General features: G+C 39.8%; 2 protein-coding genes across 4 annotated transcripts; both read left to right on the forward strand.

Moving 5' to 3' along the window:
- Window positions 1-24: 24 nt before the first annotated feature.
- On the forward strand, window positions 25-14,409 carry dennd2c (DENN/MADD domain containing 2C). Of its 3 annotated transcripts, none has more exons than XM_079467333.1 (18): window positions 25-450; window positions 3,639-4,987; window positions 6,624-6,748; window positions 6,934-7,046; window positions 7,302-7,466; window positions 9,367-9,439; window positions 9,513-9,557; window positions 9,645-9,832; window positions 9,997-10,106; window positions 10,225-10,294; window positions 10,397-10,474; window positions 10,616-10,905; window positions 11,452-11,629; window positions 12,037-12,078; window positions 12,681-12,789; window positions 13,084-13,326; window positions 13,411-13,497; window positions 13,583-14,409. In XM_079467333.1, the coding sequence occupies exons 2-18, from the start codon at window positions 3,867-3,869 to the stop codon at window positions 13,612-13,614; spliced, it is 3,069 nt and encodes a 1,022-aa protein (XP_079323459.1). In that variant the 5' UTR covers window positions 25-450; window positions 3,639-3,866; the 3' UTR covers window positions 13,615-14,409. The 3 variants fall into 3 exon arrangements, with proteins under 3 accessions (XP_079323459.1, XP_079323461.1, XP_079323460.1); XM_079467335.1 differs by lacking the exon at window positions 25-450 and adding an exon at window positions 737-851; XM_079467334.1 differs by lacking the exon at window positions 25-450 and adding an exon at window positions 1,115-1,672.
- A 183-nt stretch (window positions 14,410-14,592) lies between these two features.
- bcas2 (BCAS2 pre-mRNA processing factor) lies at window positions 14,593-17,143 on the forward strand. Its single transcript, XM_079467362.1, has 7 exons — window positions 14,593-14,824; window positions 15,078-15,170; window positions 15,427-15,497; window positions 15,675-15,836; window positions 16,078-16,128; window positions 16,528-16,608; window positions 16,698-17,143. Exons 1-7 carry the CDS (start codon window positions 14,732-14,734, stop codon window positions 16,822-16,824), a joined length of 678 nt encoding a protein of 225 aa, XP_079323488.1. The 5' UTR covers window positions 14,593-14,731; the 3' UTR covers window positions 16,825-17,143.
- The last annotated feature ends 665 nt before the right edge of the window (window positions 17,144-17,808 follow it).

Here is a 17,808-nt window from a genome sequence, read left to right on the forward strand (position 1 = left end):
AACAATGTGGCATTTCCGTTTTCTAGACCCACGGGTATTTAGTTTTATGAACGTGAGTCATTTTATGAGGAGACTCGGCTTTTATTGCGGGAGCCGCTCGAGAGCCGAGTCATTCGCGCACGAGAACTGAAGCTCGGATGGGGAACTGACAGCAGGACGTCACATAACATTTAAACGCATTTTCTGACTGAAATATAAATAACTACATTGTCGACAGTTGCGGGGTTTAACTGTTGCATATCGGATACGACGCGCTGGACGAGGACGCGGTTTTCGTGAAGGAGTTTACTTTGTAGCCGACTGGCTAACGTGCAGTGAGACTTGAAGACTTCGTGTTTACGTTCAGACCAACAAAGTTATAAACTCGGTATCGATGAGTACCGACACTTTTAAACGCTTTGATCTCGCTTACGCCGAACATATGTGTTGTGAAACGCTGGAGGTGTTTACGTAAGTTGATATTAACGTTACTTCAATTATAACAAAAGACCGGAGGAGCTCTGGCGTTTAAACTTTATTTTGCTTACGTGTTTCGAGGTTTAAGAGATTTAAATAATCAAATCACACATTTCGGATGTTTACCGGAGTTTGCATTGTTTTATTTGATATACTTTAACACTGCACTAAGCGTGCTTATCAAAATCTTGTACAAACGTAACTCGTCTAATCTTGCATGCGTGTCTCTTTTGACGTCTCGGCTTGGTTTATTGTTAAAGTTCGGATTTGAACTCTCTATGGTGGTCAGTGGGTTGTATTATAGACACTATTAGTTACGTTCCCACCCTCCGACCCACCCAGTGGCATGTCCCCTCATGCACAGGTACCCCGGGTGGGTGGATAACCTGTCAAAGGTAATATCACATTATATTTATGTCTTGATTCTCTACCATTTGTGGTCCGAGGTAATACTAGTGTCTGGTTTATGTTGGCTTGGTTGTGGCGTTTTGTGTCTGTTGTGTTTCTTTTGATCACCTTAAATATAAGGTTCCAGGGGTTTAGGGTGGCGTGCCTGGAAGCAGGTGGCTCAGAGGAAAGGAAAGGTTAAAGGGGAAGTTCACCCAAACATCAACTCTGTGTCATTTTTTTACTTGTGTGATGACGTTAAACATGTTTAGAGAACTTCCGTCGTCTCCGAAGCACAAATCAAGATATTTAGGTGGCATCCGAGAGATTTCCAGGCCTCTTCATAGACATCATGGTGTCAGTTTTTGCCAAGGTCCAGAAAAGTACAATGACATCGTTAAATTGGTCAATCCGCTCATAAAGGCTCAGTTGGATTTTTTGGAAGCGACAGGAAATACTTTATGTGCGAAAACAAACCAGAAATGATCGTATCGATATATTCTGGGAAGTGCTCTGGTGAACGCGCACCATATAGACTGACCTGACAGCAGTGCTTGCCCCGCCGCAAGGCAAGTTAGAGGAGAATATATCGATTGAAGTCAGTATTTTGGTTTGTTTTTCGCACATAAAGCATTCTCGTCGCTTCAAAGAAATTTAACTGAGCCACTATGCGCGGATAGACCAATTCAACGATGTCTTTGTACTTTTCTGGACCTTGGAATAAACTGACTCCGTGATATCTATGAGGAGGCCTGGAAAACCTCCTAAATATCTTCATTTGTGCTCCCAAGACGCCGGAAGTTCGCTAAACATGTTTAACGCCATGTGGGTGAGTAAAGAATCACGCAAAGTAGATTTTTGGGTGAACTTCCCCTTTAAGCTCTGATGCTCGGAAAGGCATGAACGCGGTTTGGAAGTTCATGTCATGATGATTTGGTTTTTCGACGGCTTACCGCAGACCCGGCGAAATTGTAGCTGGTCGATTTATATTGCTGATCTAGCCCACGCAACTTCACGCAACCATCTGTAGCATTTTAGATTGTGAACGTGAACATTGTTAGTTAAAATAAATGTGTTATGAATCAGAAAACCGTGCAACAAAGAGTTTGAAGTTGTACACCGTCACAAATTTGTAAAACCGTCATTATGGACATTCTGCTGATCCAATCTTCCTGTGTATCAGGAAACAGGCAAGGCCTTCCTGCACACACACACGCACACACACGCACACACACACACACACACACACACAGATGCACATGTGGGTCAGTAGATGCGATGATCATAGGGGGATGGGTTCTGGCACCAAATCGTGCAGGGATTCCAGTCCGTTAGATTTAGGTCAACCAGTACATGAGCATCATTTTTAGGTTTGACTGATCAGATGTTTCTGGTCATATTAGCCAATCGCTTTCCTGGAACGCAACGTATGGAATTATTATTCCGCAACATCTCCGTGCCAAGGAATTTCAGCATGTCCTCACTCTAAATACTCACAGCCTCCTCAGCGTGCAACGTGTCCAGAACAGTTTGACCACAGATGAGAACTTGTGTGAGAGCTGCCAGATCTGTCCCAGCTACAGTAGATGCATTAAAGAGAGAAACTTTGAGGAAGTTTTAAGAGGCCTCTTTTTGTGTTTCACACACCAGCATTTTTCAAACGTGCATGAAATTGTGCATATATGCCTCACTGATGTGCTGAACCCTCTAAAGAGTGTTGTTGAGTGACAATGAAGGCCCTTCTATTATGCGCACATGGATGTGGAAATGCTTGGAATGCTGGTCCTTTTCGTGCTGAGCTGAAAGAAGCTTTTGGAGAGGAGTGAAATTGAATTACATTATGCTCAAGTGTGTTAATGCATGGCAGCGATTTGGACGACCCAGTTGGAGAGGCTGGGAGTGTTGGAATGGGGGTGGGTGTTCCTGGGGATGGAGGAGCCCTTGTAAATGTCCCGCACAATGCTTTGTCGTCTCGCATGTTCCTGTTGCTGTCTATCTCAGCTTTGTTGGGGTTTTATTTCTTGTTACGCTGGTGACCTTGACAGTGATAGACTTAGGTTTCCTGCATTGTTGCTAAATGGAGGGACCATCGCATTGTATCCTGGAGAGGGTGGAAAAATAGGGTGTCAGTTTTGCAAGTCACTCAACAACGGACTGGTTGCTAGTTAGGTTGATTAGTTTCTAAATATAGTATAATAATTATTTTTAATTTAGCTGCCAGCATGGAACAGCCAAGTGTATTGTGACTGATATATATATATATATTTGTTTAATACGCTTCAAGCATTTTCTCTTTTTAAACTAATAGATGTCAAACCCCGACTTTACAAACCAAGTTATCCATCTTGCATGAATGGCCCTTAAAGGGATACTTCACGCAAAATGGAAAATTCTGTCATCAGTTTGCTGTCCTACATTCTTCATAATGTATTTTGTGTGGGAATATGTGAATCAATGGTGGGCAAAATCTGTTTGGTTATAAGGATTCTTCCAAATATCTTTCTCTTTGTCTGTTAGAACAAACTTGAAGGTGAGTCAATGATGACAGAATTTAAAAATTTTTGGTGAAGTGTCCCTTTAAAGAATATGTCCAATATATAGGGCATCCTTAAAGGAGTAGTCCATCCAAAAATCTAAAACCCTGTGCTTTTACTCTTAAGCATTGAAAGGTTAAATTGAAAGTGAGTAAACAATGACAAAATTTGTATTTTTCGATTAATCCTTTAAGACCTCAATGTTGGTTACGCCTCCAGTCTCTTGAACCTTATAATTGAGTCTCTTCTTTCTCTTTACAGGATCTAAAGTGAAGAAAGAATGGCAGAGAAACTTAACACACAGCGGCCCTATGGAACAGAAATTCTGCTGTGAACTTGAATAACCTCTCAGTGCTGTGAAGGAGGGACTTTTTCCTTGATTGGCTCTCCATTCACAGCAGTATCTTACAGCAATGTCAGACAGACCCACAGGTTTCCTGCCGTGATGTCTGCTCTGTGACGGCTGGCTCAAATTGTAGCCTCGCTGTAATGCTGGCCCTCGGAGTGGACGGTGGAAGACGTGGGGGGAATGCGGTTGCAGAACGAACGGCAGGAATACCTGCGGCGGCTCGCCAGGCTGGCGTCAACATCAAGCAGAAAATCTCCCAATGGGAAGGACTTAGCCAAAACGAGGACGTTGAGAAGGGGAAAGTTAAAACACACTCTCGTACTCTTTCAGGGGACCTTGTCGGTAACGGAGTTGACAGTAACAAAGCAACTGCGTCAAAAGCTAAAAGCCTGGGTTTGGATTTCAGGGAATACCAGGTGTCTCGCAGACCGGTTGTAGATGGAGTCCACTCTGATTTGTCAAGAAATCAAACTCCTTTTAATAAATGTGCTACAGCGACTCTTGCGACTAAGCCATTGTTTACTGTGACCCAAGTCCAGTCCCCTGTTAAAACCCATACTCGCACATTTTCAGCCGACCTTGTTGGAAACGGATTTGAATGTAGCAACAAAAGTGATGGAGTACATACCAAACCAACCGTTTCAAAAGCTAAAAGCTTAGGTTTGGATTTCAGGGAATACCAGGTGTCTCACAGACCAGTCGGAGTCCACTCTGATTCGCCACGAAATCTTTCGAGTAAATTTGTAACATCAACTCCTGCAACTAAACCATTGAGCACCGTGACCCAAGTCCAGTCTCCTTTAATTAAACTGAACGTTGGACATGTTAAAAGCAATAATGTCAGGACAAACCACTTTGCAGATGTCGAAATGACGCCTCTACCTCAGTGCCTGGATGACCCAGAGGCGTCGCTGCCTCCCGGGAACTTTTACACCTCCAGGGGTTTCTGGAAAAGACTAGAGAAAGATAAATCTTTCTGGGAGAGAGAAAAAGATTCCTCAGCTGTGACCAAATGTCTTGATGAAATTGGACGCTGTCCCCAGAACCCCACTTCGCCTCCACCTAAACCACAGCGTACATTCCAGTATGAGGGTGCAAGCAGTCCTCCTGGCCAGTGGATGCAGTGGGAGAATCAGAACTCATCAGTCAGTAAATCGAATAAAGTGCGGAGGAATGACATCATTTTAAAGCCGCCCAGCTGTCCGCCTCCACCTTGTCCAGGAAACACGGTCAACGGACTTTCCAGAAACAGAAAGAACAGGTGATTGAATTTCAAAGAGAGTTAAACTTTGACATAAAATGTTTTCTGCTCAGCATTCAATAATTATAAAGCGATAGTTTACGCAAATATAACAACTCTTTCACCATTTTTTCACTTTTATTTGAAAAGTTGATCAAAACCTGCATAAAACTCTTTCTTCTGTGGAGCACAAAAGATTATATTTTTAACAAATGCTGCTCTGTGTCTATACAATGTAACTCAATGGGGTTACCAACACTTCTCAAAATATCTTCTATTGTCATCTGCATAAGGGGGCGATTCATATTTTGCGTTTGAAAACGCAAGCTTCTCATGCGATGTGCGTGCGGCATTCAGAAAAGGTTAAATACAGAAAAACGCCTCCCTATTTGAGCGCGCTTATCACGCATCTACATTTAAAATAACTAATATGCGTGCAAAAGACGCAAAATGTGAATAGCCGATAAGAAGGAAAGCCATACAGCTTTGGAAAGGCATGAATTATTTTGAGGTGATCTACCCCTTTGAATGCTTTGAACTTGACTTGGGAATTGCAAATCGATCATGTCAGATTTAAACATTCTCTGGTACAGTAAGTGTATTTTGAAAACATGTGTCTGGACATCAAAGGAGTCAGTAATCCATACTTATTTTTGGGTTGATAAAAATGCAGATGTCATAAACGACCAAAGATAAGACAGCATTACACCAATATTATGTTTCTTTTTGGACTGTTGTGAAAGAATTTCTTGTGGGGCTATCCTTTCATAAATAGTGTTAGGCTCCTTCCAAAACCTGCCGAACCAGATCACAAATGATATTTCCTTGAATATTAGGTGTTGGCCTTAAACTTCTCACACTGAAATGCCTCGCCCTGTTTTCTGCTTTACTAATGCTGTCTTCTAAAGCAAACATCATTATCGTTTATTGATTATACATACAGTACAGAAGAAAATTCCTGGATTTTTAGTCTTACTATTAATGAATAGACCCAAACAATAGGTAGGTACTAGAATCATCAAAACTTGGACCGGTATATTACCACCCTAGCAACACCCTAGCAACCATATTGTCATTTGAATACCAAAGCAGTTGCATAGCAAGCAGTTGCATAAACGTGGTACGTTTTCCCCAGAAAATGTTAATAAATCAAGTCCTTATGCTTCTTCATTTCGATTCTCTGTGTTTGTCAGCTTTATGTCTTTGTTGAGGGTAGTGATTTGAGTCGAAGTGTGAGTTGGTGAGAGTTTTGTTGTCTGGTAACAGGCCCAGCTGTGATGTCAGCTTTGCTTTGGCAGACTGCAGTCTATTGTCCACATTTGGCCCAATTCTGTTTCAGCTGAGGTCACGCTGGGCTCCTTTTGAACACTCGTACGTATAAATAAAAATGATTATAAAAAATGATATTAATTTTTTGCAATATTTCAATATATTGTGCAGCTATGTTATTAATGTATATAAATGCTACAGTGAGCAATGAAGACAATTAAAAATCAGATCGTGGGTTTTTTTTGTACTATTCCAGATTTAAAGCCAGTTTATCCTGAAACTTCAGCTAGCCAATTGAAGTAAACCTTAACTTCCAGAGTCACTGACCCATATCATATACTATCAACAAGGATGATTCCTATTACAGTTTTGATTCTACTCTTACCAGGAAGTCTTTTGAGTTTGAGGACGTGGTACGGCTGACAGCCCAACAGGCCTCTAGAGAGAAGGAGGGTAGACGTTCTGGTCTTTTCCACGCCCTGTCTGAAGACAGCATCTATGAGGACATCATCTGTAAGTGTTTCAGAGAAAGCCAAGGCACGTGTAGTCGATCAGATATTTCTTTGAAGTGCAGTGAAATGTACTTCACACAATATCTGTTGAAAGGAAATGCAAGGAGTTGAACAAAAATCAGTGGGCCATCAGTTTTATGCTTTTTGTTTTGGATTAAACTTAAATTTTTAACCCATTTTTTGCAGTGGATATGTCGAGAGAGAACCCCTATGAAGACATCAAACTCTCTCCCATGTGTTTACCCATAAGACGGCCGCGAAACTATACTGTTGTACAAAGACAGAGCCCACATATGAAGGTAATTGCATATCTTTAAAAATGTATTCTGCTGTAAAAGGCAGATGCACATTTCTGGGACCCTTTGGCTTCAGAAGCACAGATGACCTTCGTGTATTATTGAACATTAAACATTTTAATATGATTTATTTTGAAGACCCTTGATTTCCCACTGTTTATTTTAATAACTTGTAAAAGTAGTTTTGCACCAATGGGCTCTGAATTACTGGCTGATTGTTGAATTGAAATTTTTACTTCTTGTTTTCACTGGACGCAGGTCTCACCGAAACCTTTCACACTATCTAACGCCGACATGCTATACAAAGTGGGGCGGGACCACAGAGAATCTGTAACACCACCTGCTCATCCTTATTCAGCAAACACTCCTAAATCAGCCACGGCTAAACCTGCTGCCGTGTACAAGACACACAGACAACCCACGGTACACGCACACAAACACATGCCTTTGACGTCATTACAAGTTGCACAACCTGCGATAGCTGTCACCTATTTCAGTAATCTGTGAAATGTAGTCTGAACAACACTTTTTATGACATAATTGACACCCTTAATGCTTTAAATAGGGCACACAGTCTTGAGACATGCATAGTCAGTTGATCATTTTACATCAGTCCTGTATTACCAATTCACTTATTCAAGTGAATGCTGTATATTTATAAATATTATTTATTATCTTTGTTTATATCAAGATATAGGAACATTTTGCTGCAAAAAATCAGCATAGGTAAATACTTTGGATAAACATGTTTAACAGAAAAACATGCATAATTCCTTGATATACAAAAGTTTTTCCCGTCTTTGCCTCAGTGTTCACGAGTCAATGTGCTGATAGTAGAGAAATGGAAACAGAGAAGAGAAACTAACATCATCAGTAGAGAAATGTCAGCTCTGATGAGGAAGCGATAGGGAGGAAGTGGTAGAAAGATGGATGGATGGTGGCAGGAATTGGAGCCGGAGAGGTTGAGGATTATCTTGAGGAGCGTGTGCAACTGTACAGTGCTGAATAATCAGCTATATTCAGCTTTGTGCCGGAATGATCCGTGCAGTTTTTTGGCAAGTCTAAATCATCTGAGAGTGGCTCATGGAGGAATGCTGTTTAAATGATAGAGGACGGAGAGAAAAGGTAAGGTGACACAACTGAACAAATGAAACAACTGGAGATGTATTACAGATCAGACGTTCAGATGCTTGCTTTTTGTTAACGTTTTAGATTCAAATTTTTTATCTTCATATACTTCATACGCAACATTTCTGAATTCAATTTGCAGTGTTGTTCATCTCTTGTAAATTGTTATTCTTGTCATGACGCGTGGTGAAGAGCTTTATCTGGAGAGAAACACCAGCACACTGTTTCCGTTCATCATGGGCAGATGTCACAAGTGTGTGCTGTGTCACTGATGTGGTCTCCATGACTGTCTATGTGGAATATTTTCGGTTACGGGATGTCAATTAACATAGGCAATCATTTTAACTTGGACCTTACTGTATCAAAACGCACAGGAATAGCATTAATAGCGCTACATGTACAACAGAAACCAGGTGTTTCCGTAGCTGTTTGTGACGAGATCATCAGTGTCATGGTAATATGTCATATTGAAGTGTTATGTTTTAGATTTTTACAAATTGATTTACGGTGCCGGTCACGGTTTAATTCCGTAATTGTAAATGAAGGACAAGCATGTATGAGTTAACCTGGAATATCCCTTTTAGCAGGGCTGTGCGATGAATGGAAAAGTATCATCAATTACAAAAACTAAATAATCGAGGTAAACGATTATTGTGCCGCATTCCATTTAGCAAGGATCCTCTCTTTTCTTGTGGTATAAAACCACCTTTACAGTGGTTCTGCAGCACTATTTCTTTACATTTATATTCAAAGTTTAAAAAGCCAAGTTTTTCTTTTTTCTATGTTTTTTTTAAAGGTTAATGAGTAATCGTGTTAAATAACCGGGATCTCAATATCGGCCAAAATAATCGTGATTATGATTTATGTCATAATCGAGCATCCCTACTGTAGGAGCCATGTAATGGGAAAGTCATGTGACCTAATGATAATGGGAGTGTCATTAATTAAGTGGGGTTAAAACACCTGTTGTGTGTGTGTGTGTTCACATGGAAGAATGGGGATGAGTGCTGGAGCACATATTTTGTTGACCGTACAAAACTGAGCAAAATAAATCAACATACAAGCCTCAAGACGCATCATAGAAGTTATTCCTGCACTCAGCTCCTCAGCGGTTTCTGGATTGTTTTTAATGTGCCGCTACACCTACCTTTAAGGATCTAACTCTGAGGGAATATTGTTTGTTTTTCTCGCATAGCTTGTAAACAGGATCCAGGAGATCTTTGAAGCCAAAAGAGGAAGAAAACGCGTATGGGCGACATCAAGCAGAGGTAGGCATTCCCTTAGTCGGCTTAACATGAGCCTTTCCTAAACATCACACAATAAACCTGCGTTTTCTTGCAGAGGAATTGAGTGGAACGGAGAGCGATCCAGAGGAGAGCTCTAAAGGTCAGCGTGTGTTTATTCAAGTGTCACTTGAGAATCAGACCAGCTCAGTTTTTAGTTACCCATCCATGCTTGTTTACATTCTTCTAGGTCGCTCGCAGCGTACGGTGTACGTTCAGTCAACGTTGAAACGACGGCCGGGTTACCGCACATTAGAGCGAGACTTGATCCAGCTTCAACAGCAGCAGCTTTTCCAACAGTTTGTTGTGGTTTCGCTTAGAAAAGGTTCCTCTGGAAACACCTACACGCCTGAGATCACGCAACAGTTCCCTACAAAGGTAAAGAAAGCCGATGCAGTCAAATCTTAAAGTGAAGATAATGTATTGCTTATAATTTTTCAGGTTAATATTAGAGGTTCGTTTTGGGGTCCAAATTAACTTTTAAATGATATTCCAAAAACAAGCAATGTTTAAATAATCTGTTGTCTGTATTTTGCACGTAGTTCGAGAAGTCTTCACGGCTGTCACGCGAGGCTGAGGATAGATTGAAGGCCATTCCAAAGTTCTGTTTTCCGGATTGTCAAGATTGGCGTCCCACCTCAGATCACAGCAGGTCAGATAATTATTAAACGTGCTTACTGTAACGCCCAAAACTGACTTTATTCAATACTGAATTTTCTGACACAAATGTAATAAATTGATCAGTTAAACGAATCTTTTGTCATTCACAGTGAAACATTTTCTTTTGTCCTCACGGGGGAAGACGGCAGTCGCTTATTTGGATACTGTCGCAAAATCCTGGTACGTTTGTAAATACGCCAAACGCGGCTTTTTACCAGAAAATGTTATCAGATGAAATCATGTTGGCTACTCTTGACATCTATGACCTTTGATATCTGACAGCCCAGTGGAAAGGGAAAGAGACTTCCTGAAGTTCACTGCATCATCAGCAGACTGGGCTGCTTCAATCTGTTTTCAAAGGTCAGGAGCTTCATTGCAATTCTGCTGTCAAATCAAACAAGTCAACAAACACCATTATTGTTTAATGTCATGTCTAACGGTAGACCTGTTGATGTCTCTGGCTTTGTTTTAATTGAGAACCTTCTCATCGTGTGTATGCAGATCTTGGAAGAGGTGGAGAGGAGAAGAGAGATTTCTCCTGCTTTGGTTCATCCTTTCATGCACAGTGTCATGGAAGCTCCATTCCCGGCTCCTGGACGCACCATCTCCGTCAAGAGCTTCCTGCCGGGCTCTGGAAATGAGGTTCTGACTCTGTGCAGGCCGGTGGACTCGCGTTTGGAACACGTGGATTTCGAGGGATTGCTGCAGTGTCTGAGTGTCACCACGCTCTTGCAGGTCTTTGCTTCTCTGCTGCTGGAAAGGAGGGTCATCTTTATTGCAGATAAACTCAGGTGCAGCTCACCATACCTTACAGTTTTATGCTCTATTCGTTGTTGTCGGGCTGATTGTATTATAGATTACATAAGCTTTGTAGATGTTTAACAATTTTACAAATCGCTGATGCAATATACTACATGGATGCCAGCTAGAGCTAGGAATTAAAAGAATAGTGTGAGCTCAAAACTATTGTCCAAAAGTCTTTTTGTAATACTGGATTTGCTTTTATGCATTTGGCAGATGCTTCTATCCAAAGCGATGTTTAATTTCCTCCTTTTCACATTTTATTAGTATGTGCATTTCTTTAGCATGTACTAATGGCATTGCTTAACCAAATCCGTGGCATAGCTAGCGGCATGTTCTTCTAGTTAAGATATAGTTCAGCTTAAATTGCTTGCAAATCATACACTACACATGCAAATATATTACTCTTGCAAGATGATCTAGACTTTTGCAAATCTTACCTGGCACATGCAAATCTTTTAGAAACCAATTTACCTTCTCGCTGCCTTTAATGTGTTCTTGTTTCCTGCATTAAGACATGATCCTTTTTTATGCAGTGTCTTATCTCGATGTGCCCACTCTGCCCTGGCACTACTGTATCCCTTCACCTGGCAGCACACCTTCGTACCCGTGCTTCCTGTCAGCATGCTGGACATCTGCTGCTCTCCTACACCCTTCCTGATGGGGGCGCTGTCACCATCCCTCCCTCATGTTCTGGATATGCCCATTGAGGAGGTCAGTCTCCATGTTATAATATATATTTCTTTACATGGCAAGAATCAAAATTGAAAGGCTGTAAACAAACTAACACATATAACTTTGTACACATTGACAGAACATCAATCCGAGCACATGTCATAAATGGCATCCATAAATTCCTCGACGTTATGTCAGGATTTGTTTGACGCCACATTTGTCCAAGACACTTCGAAATTCATACAAGGCCTGCATAGCTTCTTTTAGGGCCATCTAATGGTTTTACGGTCACTTATAAAGAGAATTTTTTTGTTTCTAAATGCATAAGATATTTATATTTTCGTACTGTATTCAACGAGCATGAAAGATACCTACGTAACATTGTTGCGTAATATCTGCTCTTGTATTGTGTTGACCTTCATTCATTTTTTGACTCATGCTTCCAGGTTCTTATCGTGGATTTATGTGCAGACAAGTTTGTCGTTCAGGTGAGAATTCAGTCTTTAGTCCCTTATAATACACGGGTGTGTACTTTTGTAAGACTCGCTTTGTGTTTTGTGAGGGGTGTGGCCTGACACAAGTCGGGACCTGAGAAGCTGTATTTTTTTATCAAAAGACTGTAGTAATACTGTAGTAGTTGAAACTATTAACTAAAATACTTCAACTCATTTATTTATCTTTTTTATGTTAATTTGCATAAAATAATTGCCACATTAACACTTACAAACTAAAAACATTGTTGGCTTATTACTTTTGACCAGAATTTCTGTGTCTGTGCTTCTCTGTGGAAGTAAATGAAAACAGATGGTGCAAAACTCACATGTATATTATTTTATATTTTAAAATGACTATGAACACAGATTTGTGCATTAGGCATTGCAGTGTGAATGCATCCTTAGTTGCATAAATGTTCTCTTTCCAAAAGCAAGAAGATGCAAATGCTGTCGAATTGTTTTGAGAGATCAAGAGTAACCTGACCATCTGGTCTCCATATGAAAGCTTTGCGGCATTGATGTGTTTTTTCCAGAAGAAATGTCTGTTTCTACCCTGCTCTTACATGCATCTTTCTCTGGTCATCTCTGTATTTCAGCTAGGAGATGAGGACTGTATCTTACCTAGAAAGCTGCAGGCAGCACTCCAGGAGATACTAGAAAACAGGCAGGAGATGCTAGATCAAACCACAAGGGATGAGCGAGAAGGTCAGATTTCTCTTTCACTGATGTGCCTTCACACCCAAACCTGCAATATCTGACTCACAGAAGAAACCTGAAAACTGGTTTCACTTGTGTGTTTGATGTGTCTCACATTGTGTTAAATGAGCTGTTTATATTGTAAAGTCATATTTCCTGTATATCCATATAGAGATGAGTAACTATGTAGCATGCACAATGCACGTTTTTTAACTGGAATTTAAAAATATAAGATTGTGAGATAAAGAGGGAATGTTTTTTTACACGGTTCAGTCTTGCATTACAGTTCTGCTTTTTCAACAGACGAGTCAGATTTGAGCACATTGGTGTCAGAGGCCTTTGTTTGGTTCTTCGTTGAGCTGGTCGGACACTATTCCCTCTACATGACTGATGGAGGGCCCGGTGGTGCCCGAGAGCTGCAGAGAGACGCTTTTCGGAAATCTCATCCTTCCCGAGGAGTTCGACAGTTCCTTCAACTCTTCATGGACACGCAGATGTTTGCTGGCTTCATTCACGACCGTGAGCTCAGAAAAGGTGGTGTTAAAGGTGAGAGACGGGCCTGTTTTGAAATGCCTGTGATGATTTCTGTTACTATATGTATTGAGAAACACGTCCCATCTTTTTTATCAGGGCTGTTCGAAATGAGAGCCGCAGAATATCTGAATTCCTATCCTGAAACGGAGCTCAGCGGAGTCAACAGATTTCTCAAGGGGCTTGGTAAATCATTTTCTGCTTTCCCATTTGTGCAGGGTAGTATTAAAAAAAGCTTTGTGCTTTGCTCACAACATGTGTTTGTTTTCAGGGAACAAAATGAAATTCTTGCAGAAGAAGTGAGGCGATGTCCAAACAGCCTGAAATCTTGCGTCACACACCAAGAATGAACGGCTTTCTCACAAGAGTGCGATGACTCAACCAGCTTCTCACAGTTTCATAGAGGGCCTCCTGGGTGGAGATGAGGTCAAGACTAGAATCAGCTTGTCCTCCCCGTAAAAAGTCTCTGGCTTGGATTTGCTGTGCCATCACAGAAGAGGAAAAGGCTGGAAATGAGTTTTAAGCAAAAGGGACAAAGACGACTGAATTAGAACTTACAGGAAGAGGATGTTATTGCTGTTTTGATAAATGAGGACAATAAACTGATTGCGAACGAGTTATAAGGCTTGGGTTTATAGCCATCTCAAATGTCTTACCCTGTCGTTTTTATCTTATTGTTTTTATTGTGCAATGTATTTTTTATTATACTAGACTAAAAGGCGTCCAACTGGAAGTAATTTGTTGTTTAAAAGAAAATATAATGAAAAATGGATTGTATTGTTCTCAAAGAACTAATGTAGGAATTCTCATTTGCACAGAATTTGCCTCTCAAGTTAAATGGCAAACAAAGTATTTCCTCTTTTACTAAACATATATGTACATTCTAACTGCAGAGAACCATTTCAGAGGCTTTTTTGTACATTTTTTAAATATATTATGTCAGTAGACCTTTTGTAACATGAAAATAAAATATTTTCACTTTGATGCCGATTTAGTTGTGTATGCATTCCGATTTCAGTCTGTATATAAGCTTTTGACAAATATACTAGGTGTGTCAAATGATTATTGGCATCCAAAATAAAAGTTTGTGTTAACAGATACGCCTTTGTACTGTGTATATTCATTTATTTATACATTTATAAAACACATCTTCATATATTTAAGAAAAATACTAAATATACAAATTATTAAATTATAATTAAAATTATTGCTGAATACATAAATAATATATTGATAACTGTGAATACGTGTTTATAATTTTACAAAATTAACATGCAACTCGTGCTGTAATGCACTGGGAGACCGCCGTGGAAATCTTCTCCAGAACGCAAGACGGCGCTGGTGTTCACGCGCCGGTCATTGAACATACAGCAGAGTCAGAGCTGGCGTGCGCGCGTGCGTTTGTTTCTGAAAGGAAAGGATGGCAGGTCCGTCTTCGGTCGCAGGTGATGTGTTTGTAGATGCTCTGCCGTATTTCGACCAGGGATATGATGCTCCTGGAGTCAGAGAAGCCGTAAGTGAACAGACTATATTTTTAATTTGCGTTCAGTGTACTTAAATCAACGAATAAAGACTATTTGACCAGCTATCAGTCGGACCGCAAACTGGTGGTTGAGTTCTTCTTCGTCCATTAACGAAGCTGTTTTGCTACTCTTTTGTTACTTTTATGTACTACTCTTATTTAGTAACAACGTAATCGTGTTGTTTATGTACTGATGTGTTTGTTAAAAGGTGGTTTCTTCGGTTTTTTATTCACTTTCTCTTAGGCAGCTGCACTGGTGGAGGAAGAGACAAGGCGATACAGACCAACCAAGAATTACCTGAGTTACATGCCCACACCGGATTTTTCAGCGTTTGAGGTACAAAACTGACAATATCTGCTGTGTTTTCATATCATCTACATATTCAAACTATAATCTTTGTCAATTATTAGTGAGCGAAGAATCCCGTCATGCCTTCCATGTCAAACTCCCACATATTTTACTATTTATGAACAATAGACATTGTTTTGTTTCAGAAACAAGTTCATATTAACCTTTTTAAAAATATATTTTTAAGTATGTGAATCGTTTTGACTGAATATATGGGTTTTATTATGTTTCTTCTTTTCATTAGACAGAGATTATGAAAAATGAGTTTGAGAGACTCGCGGCCCGCCAACCCATGGAGCTGCTCAGTATGAAAAGGTAAAGATTGATCTTACATTTTATTTACAGGGCTTTACTGAAATGAATGTCATTTAAAGGGACGGGAATAATTTGTTCTACATTTAAAGGTTGTCCAGGAGAAGAAATATGCACTTGCATGTCAAGTCGAAACGTATCAAATTATGCCCTAAAAGAGTTTTTATATCACCCCTAAAGGTATGAGCTTCCTGCTCCATCATCTGGGCAGAAGAATGACATCACGGCATGGCAGGACAGCGTCAATAACTCTATGGCCCAGCTTGAGCACCAGGCAGTGCGTATTGAGAATCTTGACCTCATGGCCCAGTATGGGACCAATGCGTGGAAGGTGTTTAATGAGTAAGTGAACAGACGAAAGGGAAACAATTTATGATTTGACCCTTTGCTGGCAAAAGTAAAGATTGACCTGTGAGACATTTGACTATTTGCAAACATTTATTATGAATCAGAAATGTATTGTTTATTTACCATTTGTACTTGTACATGCAGTAAGAGTGCATAGGACATGACGTTGCTTGTAGATTTATTTGTGCATTTGTTGGATTTTATGCTAATAAATTATTCTTTTACCATGAAACAGTAACTTGGCTGTAATGATTGAAAATGCACAAAAGGAACTGCAGAAGGTTAGGTAAGTAACCTTTGTGTAATTCAGTACAATTGACTTTAGCCCTGTGTACAACTTGTGTTTTGGGTTGTGAGATCAGAAGCGGATAGTGATAAAATCTCAATGTAACTTAAGGTTTTACAAGTAGTTGAAAACGCACAACCGTGTAGCATTAGTGTTAATTCTACTCGTAAAAACTTGCTGTTAGACGTGCTGTCCATTGTCCCCAAATTTTACTGGACAGCTATAGAAAGAATAAGTGAATCAAATAAGGACACAAAAGATTAAATTACAATTCACATCAGATGTATCTTGAGTCAGAAATTTAGTCACACGTGGTCACAGGAGCATTAAAAAATGCACAGCTGACTTTGGTTGAAATGTTTGAATATGATTTCTTGTCTAATTATTACTTGATTTAAGGAAACAAATACAGGACCTGAACTGGCAGCGCAAAAATGACCAGCTCGCTGGAGGAACCAAACTTCGAGAACTAGAGTCAAAGTCAGTACAGCATTCAGTGCATTTTCAGTATCTGCCATGAGGGAAGTTAAATTCAATCAAAATACAACTGTTTTTGCTTTGTTTTGCAGCTGGGTGTCTCTTGTCAGTAAGAACTACGAGATCGAGCGAGCCATTGTACATTTGGAGAATGAAATTGCACAGACGAAGCAGTCACAGGGCGATGAGAACAAAGAGAATATTCGGCAGGACTTTTAAATATCAAAACCAGTTCAACACCATCTTCAAACTGTGTGGACTTCAACTTATCTCGGGCTAGCAAATGATCACTCTTACAAAGTTTTTTTTGTAATTGATTTTGTCTCGTGACAAAAGAGCTGTTTACACAAGGAAACAGACAATAATGCTGGTGCACCAATAATAAACACTGGACATCACCGTCTTGGAAAAGTTCTGTTGATTATAATGATTTGTGTTGTCTTTATGTACGATAACTTGTTGTTACTATTGGTCCACTCGGTTTGTATTACTTTTTTAAATATACAATAAAAGGCTGAAATTATATATTGCCTGGTTCAATTCCTCTCTTAACAACATGTTTATCCAGTCAACATTTACAGGCATATATTGTCATTGAACCATCCTGTGCCAAAAAGCTTCTGCACATTTTCTGTCTTGAGCTCAAGCTATTCTTTTAGGTTCTTATGTTACAGTAGCAAATGAAAGCGTGTCTGACCGAATCCACAAATACAAATTTTTGGTGAATTTGGATTATCACTTGGTTTTACAGTTCTAACATTTCGTTTTAATGTCAAATGTATTTTTATTGCAGGGTTGGTTGCACACTTCAAATTATCATAGCTCTGTATGCATCCAAAATCATTTACATTTTTGTGGCTTTGCATGCTTTTGTCAAGTTTTGTTGTGCTTGTGAAGTTTGTTTATATATTATAATAATATACATTGTCTTAGTGTACACACTCTCTTTATTTAGAACGTATTCACATCCAAATTAGCTGAAGGGTTTAGGAATTACAGCTCTTTATTATGTAGCTCCCCCTTGGCTTTTTCAAGGGACCAAAAGTAATTGGACAGTTGAATCAAAAGCTGTTTTATGGACAGGAATGGTTCTTTCGGTTAAATAATTTCTTCATTAATTACACATGTTAAAGGTCTGGAGTTGATTCTATGTGTGGCGTTTGCCTTTGGCAGCTGTTGTGAACCCACATCATGAGGTTCAAG

This window comes from Barbatula barbatula, assembly GCF_947034865.1.
Source record: "Barbatula barbatula genome assembly, chromosome: 11".
In the NCBI taxonomy this organism is placed as follows: Eukaryota; Metazoa; Chordata; class Actinopteri; order Cypriniformes; family Nemacheilidae; genus Barbatula; species Barbatula barbatula.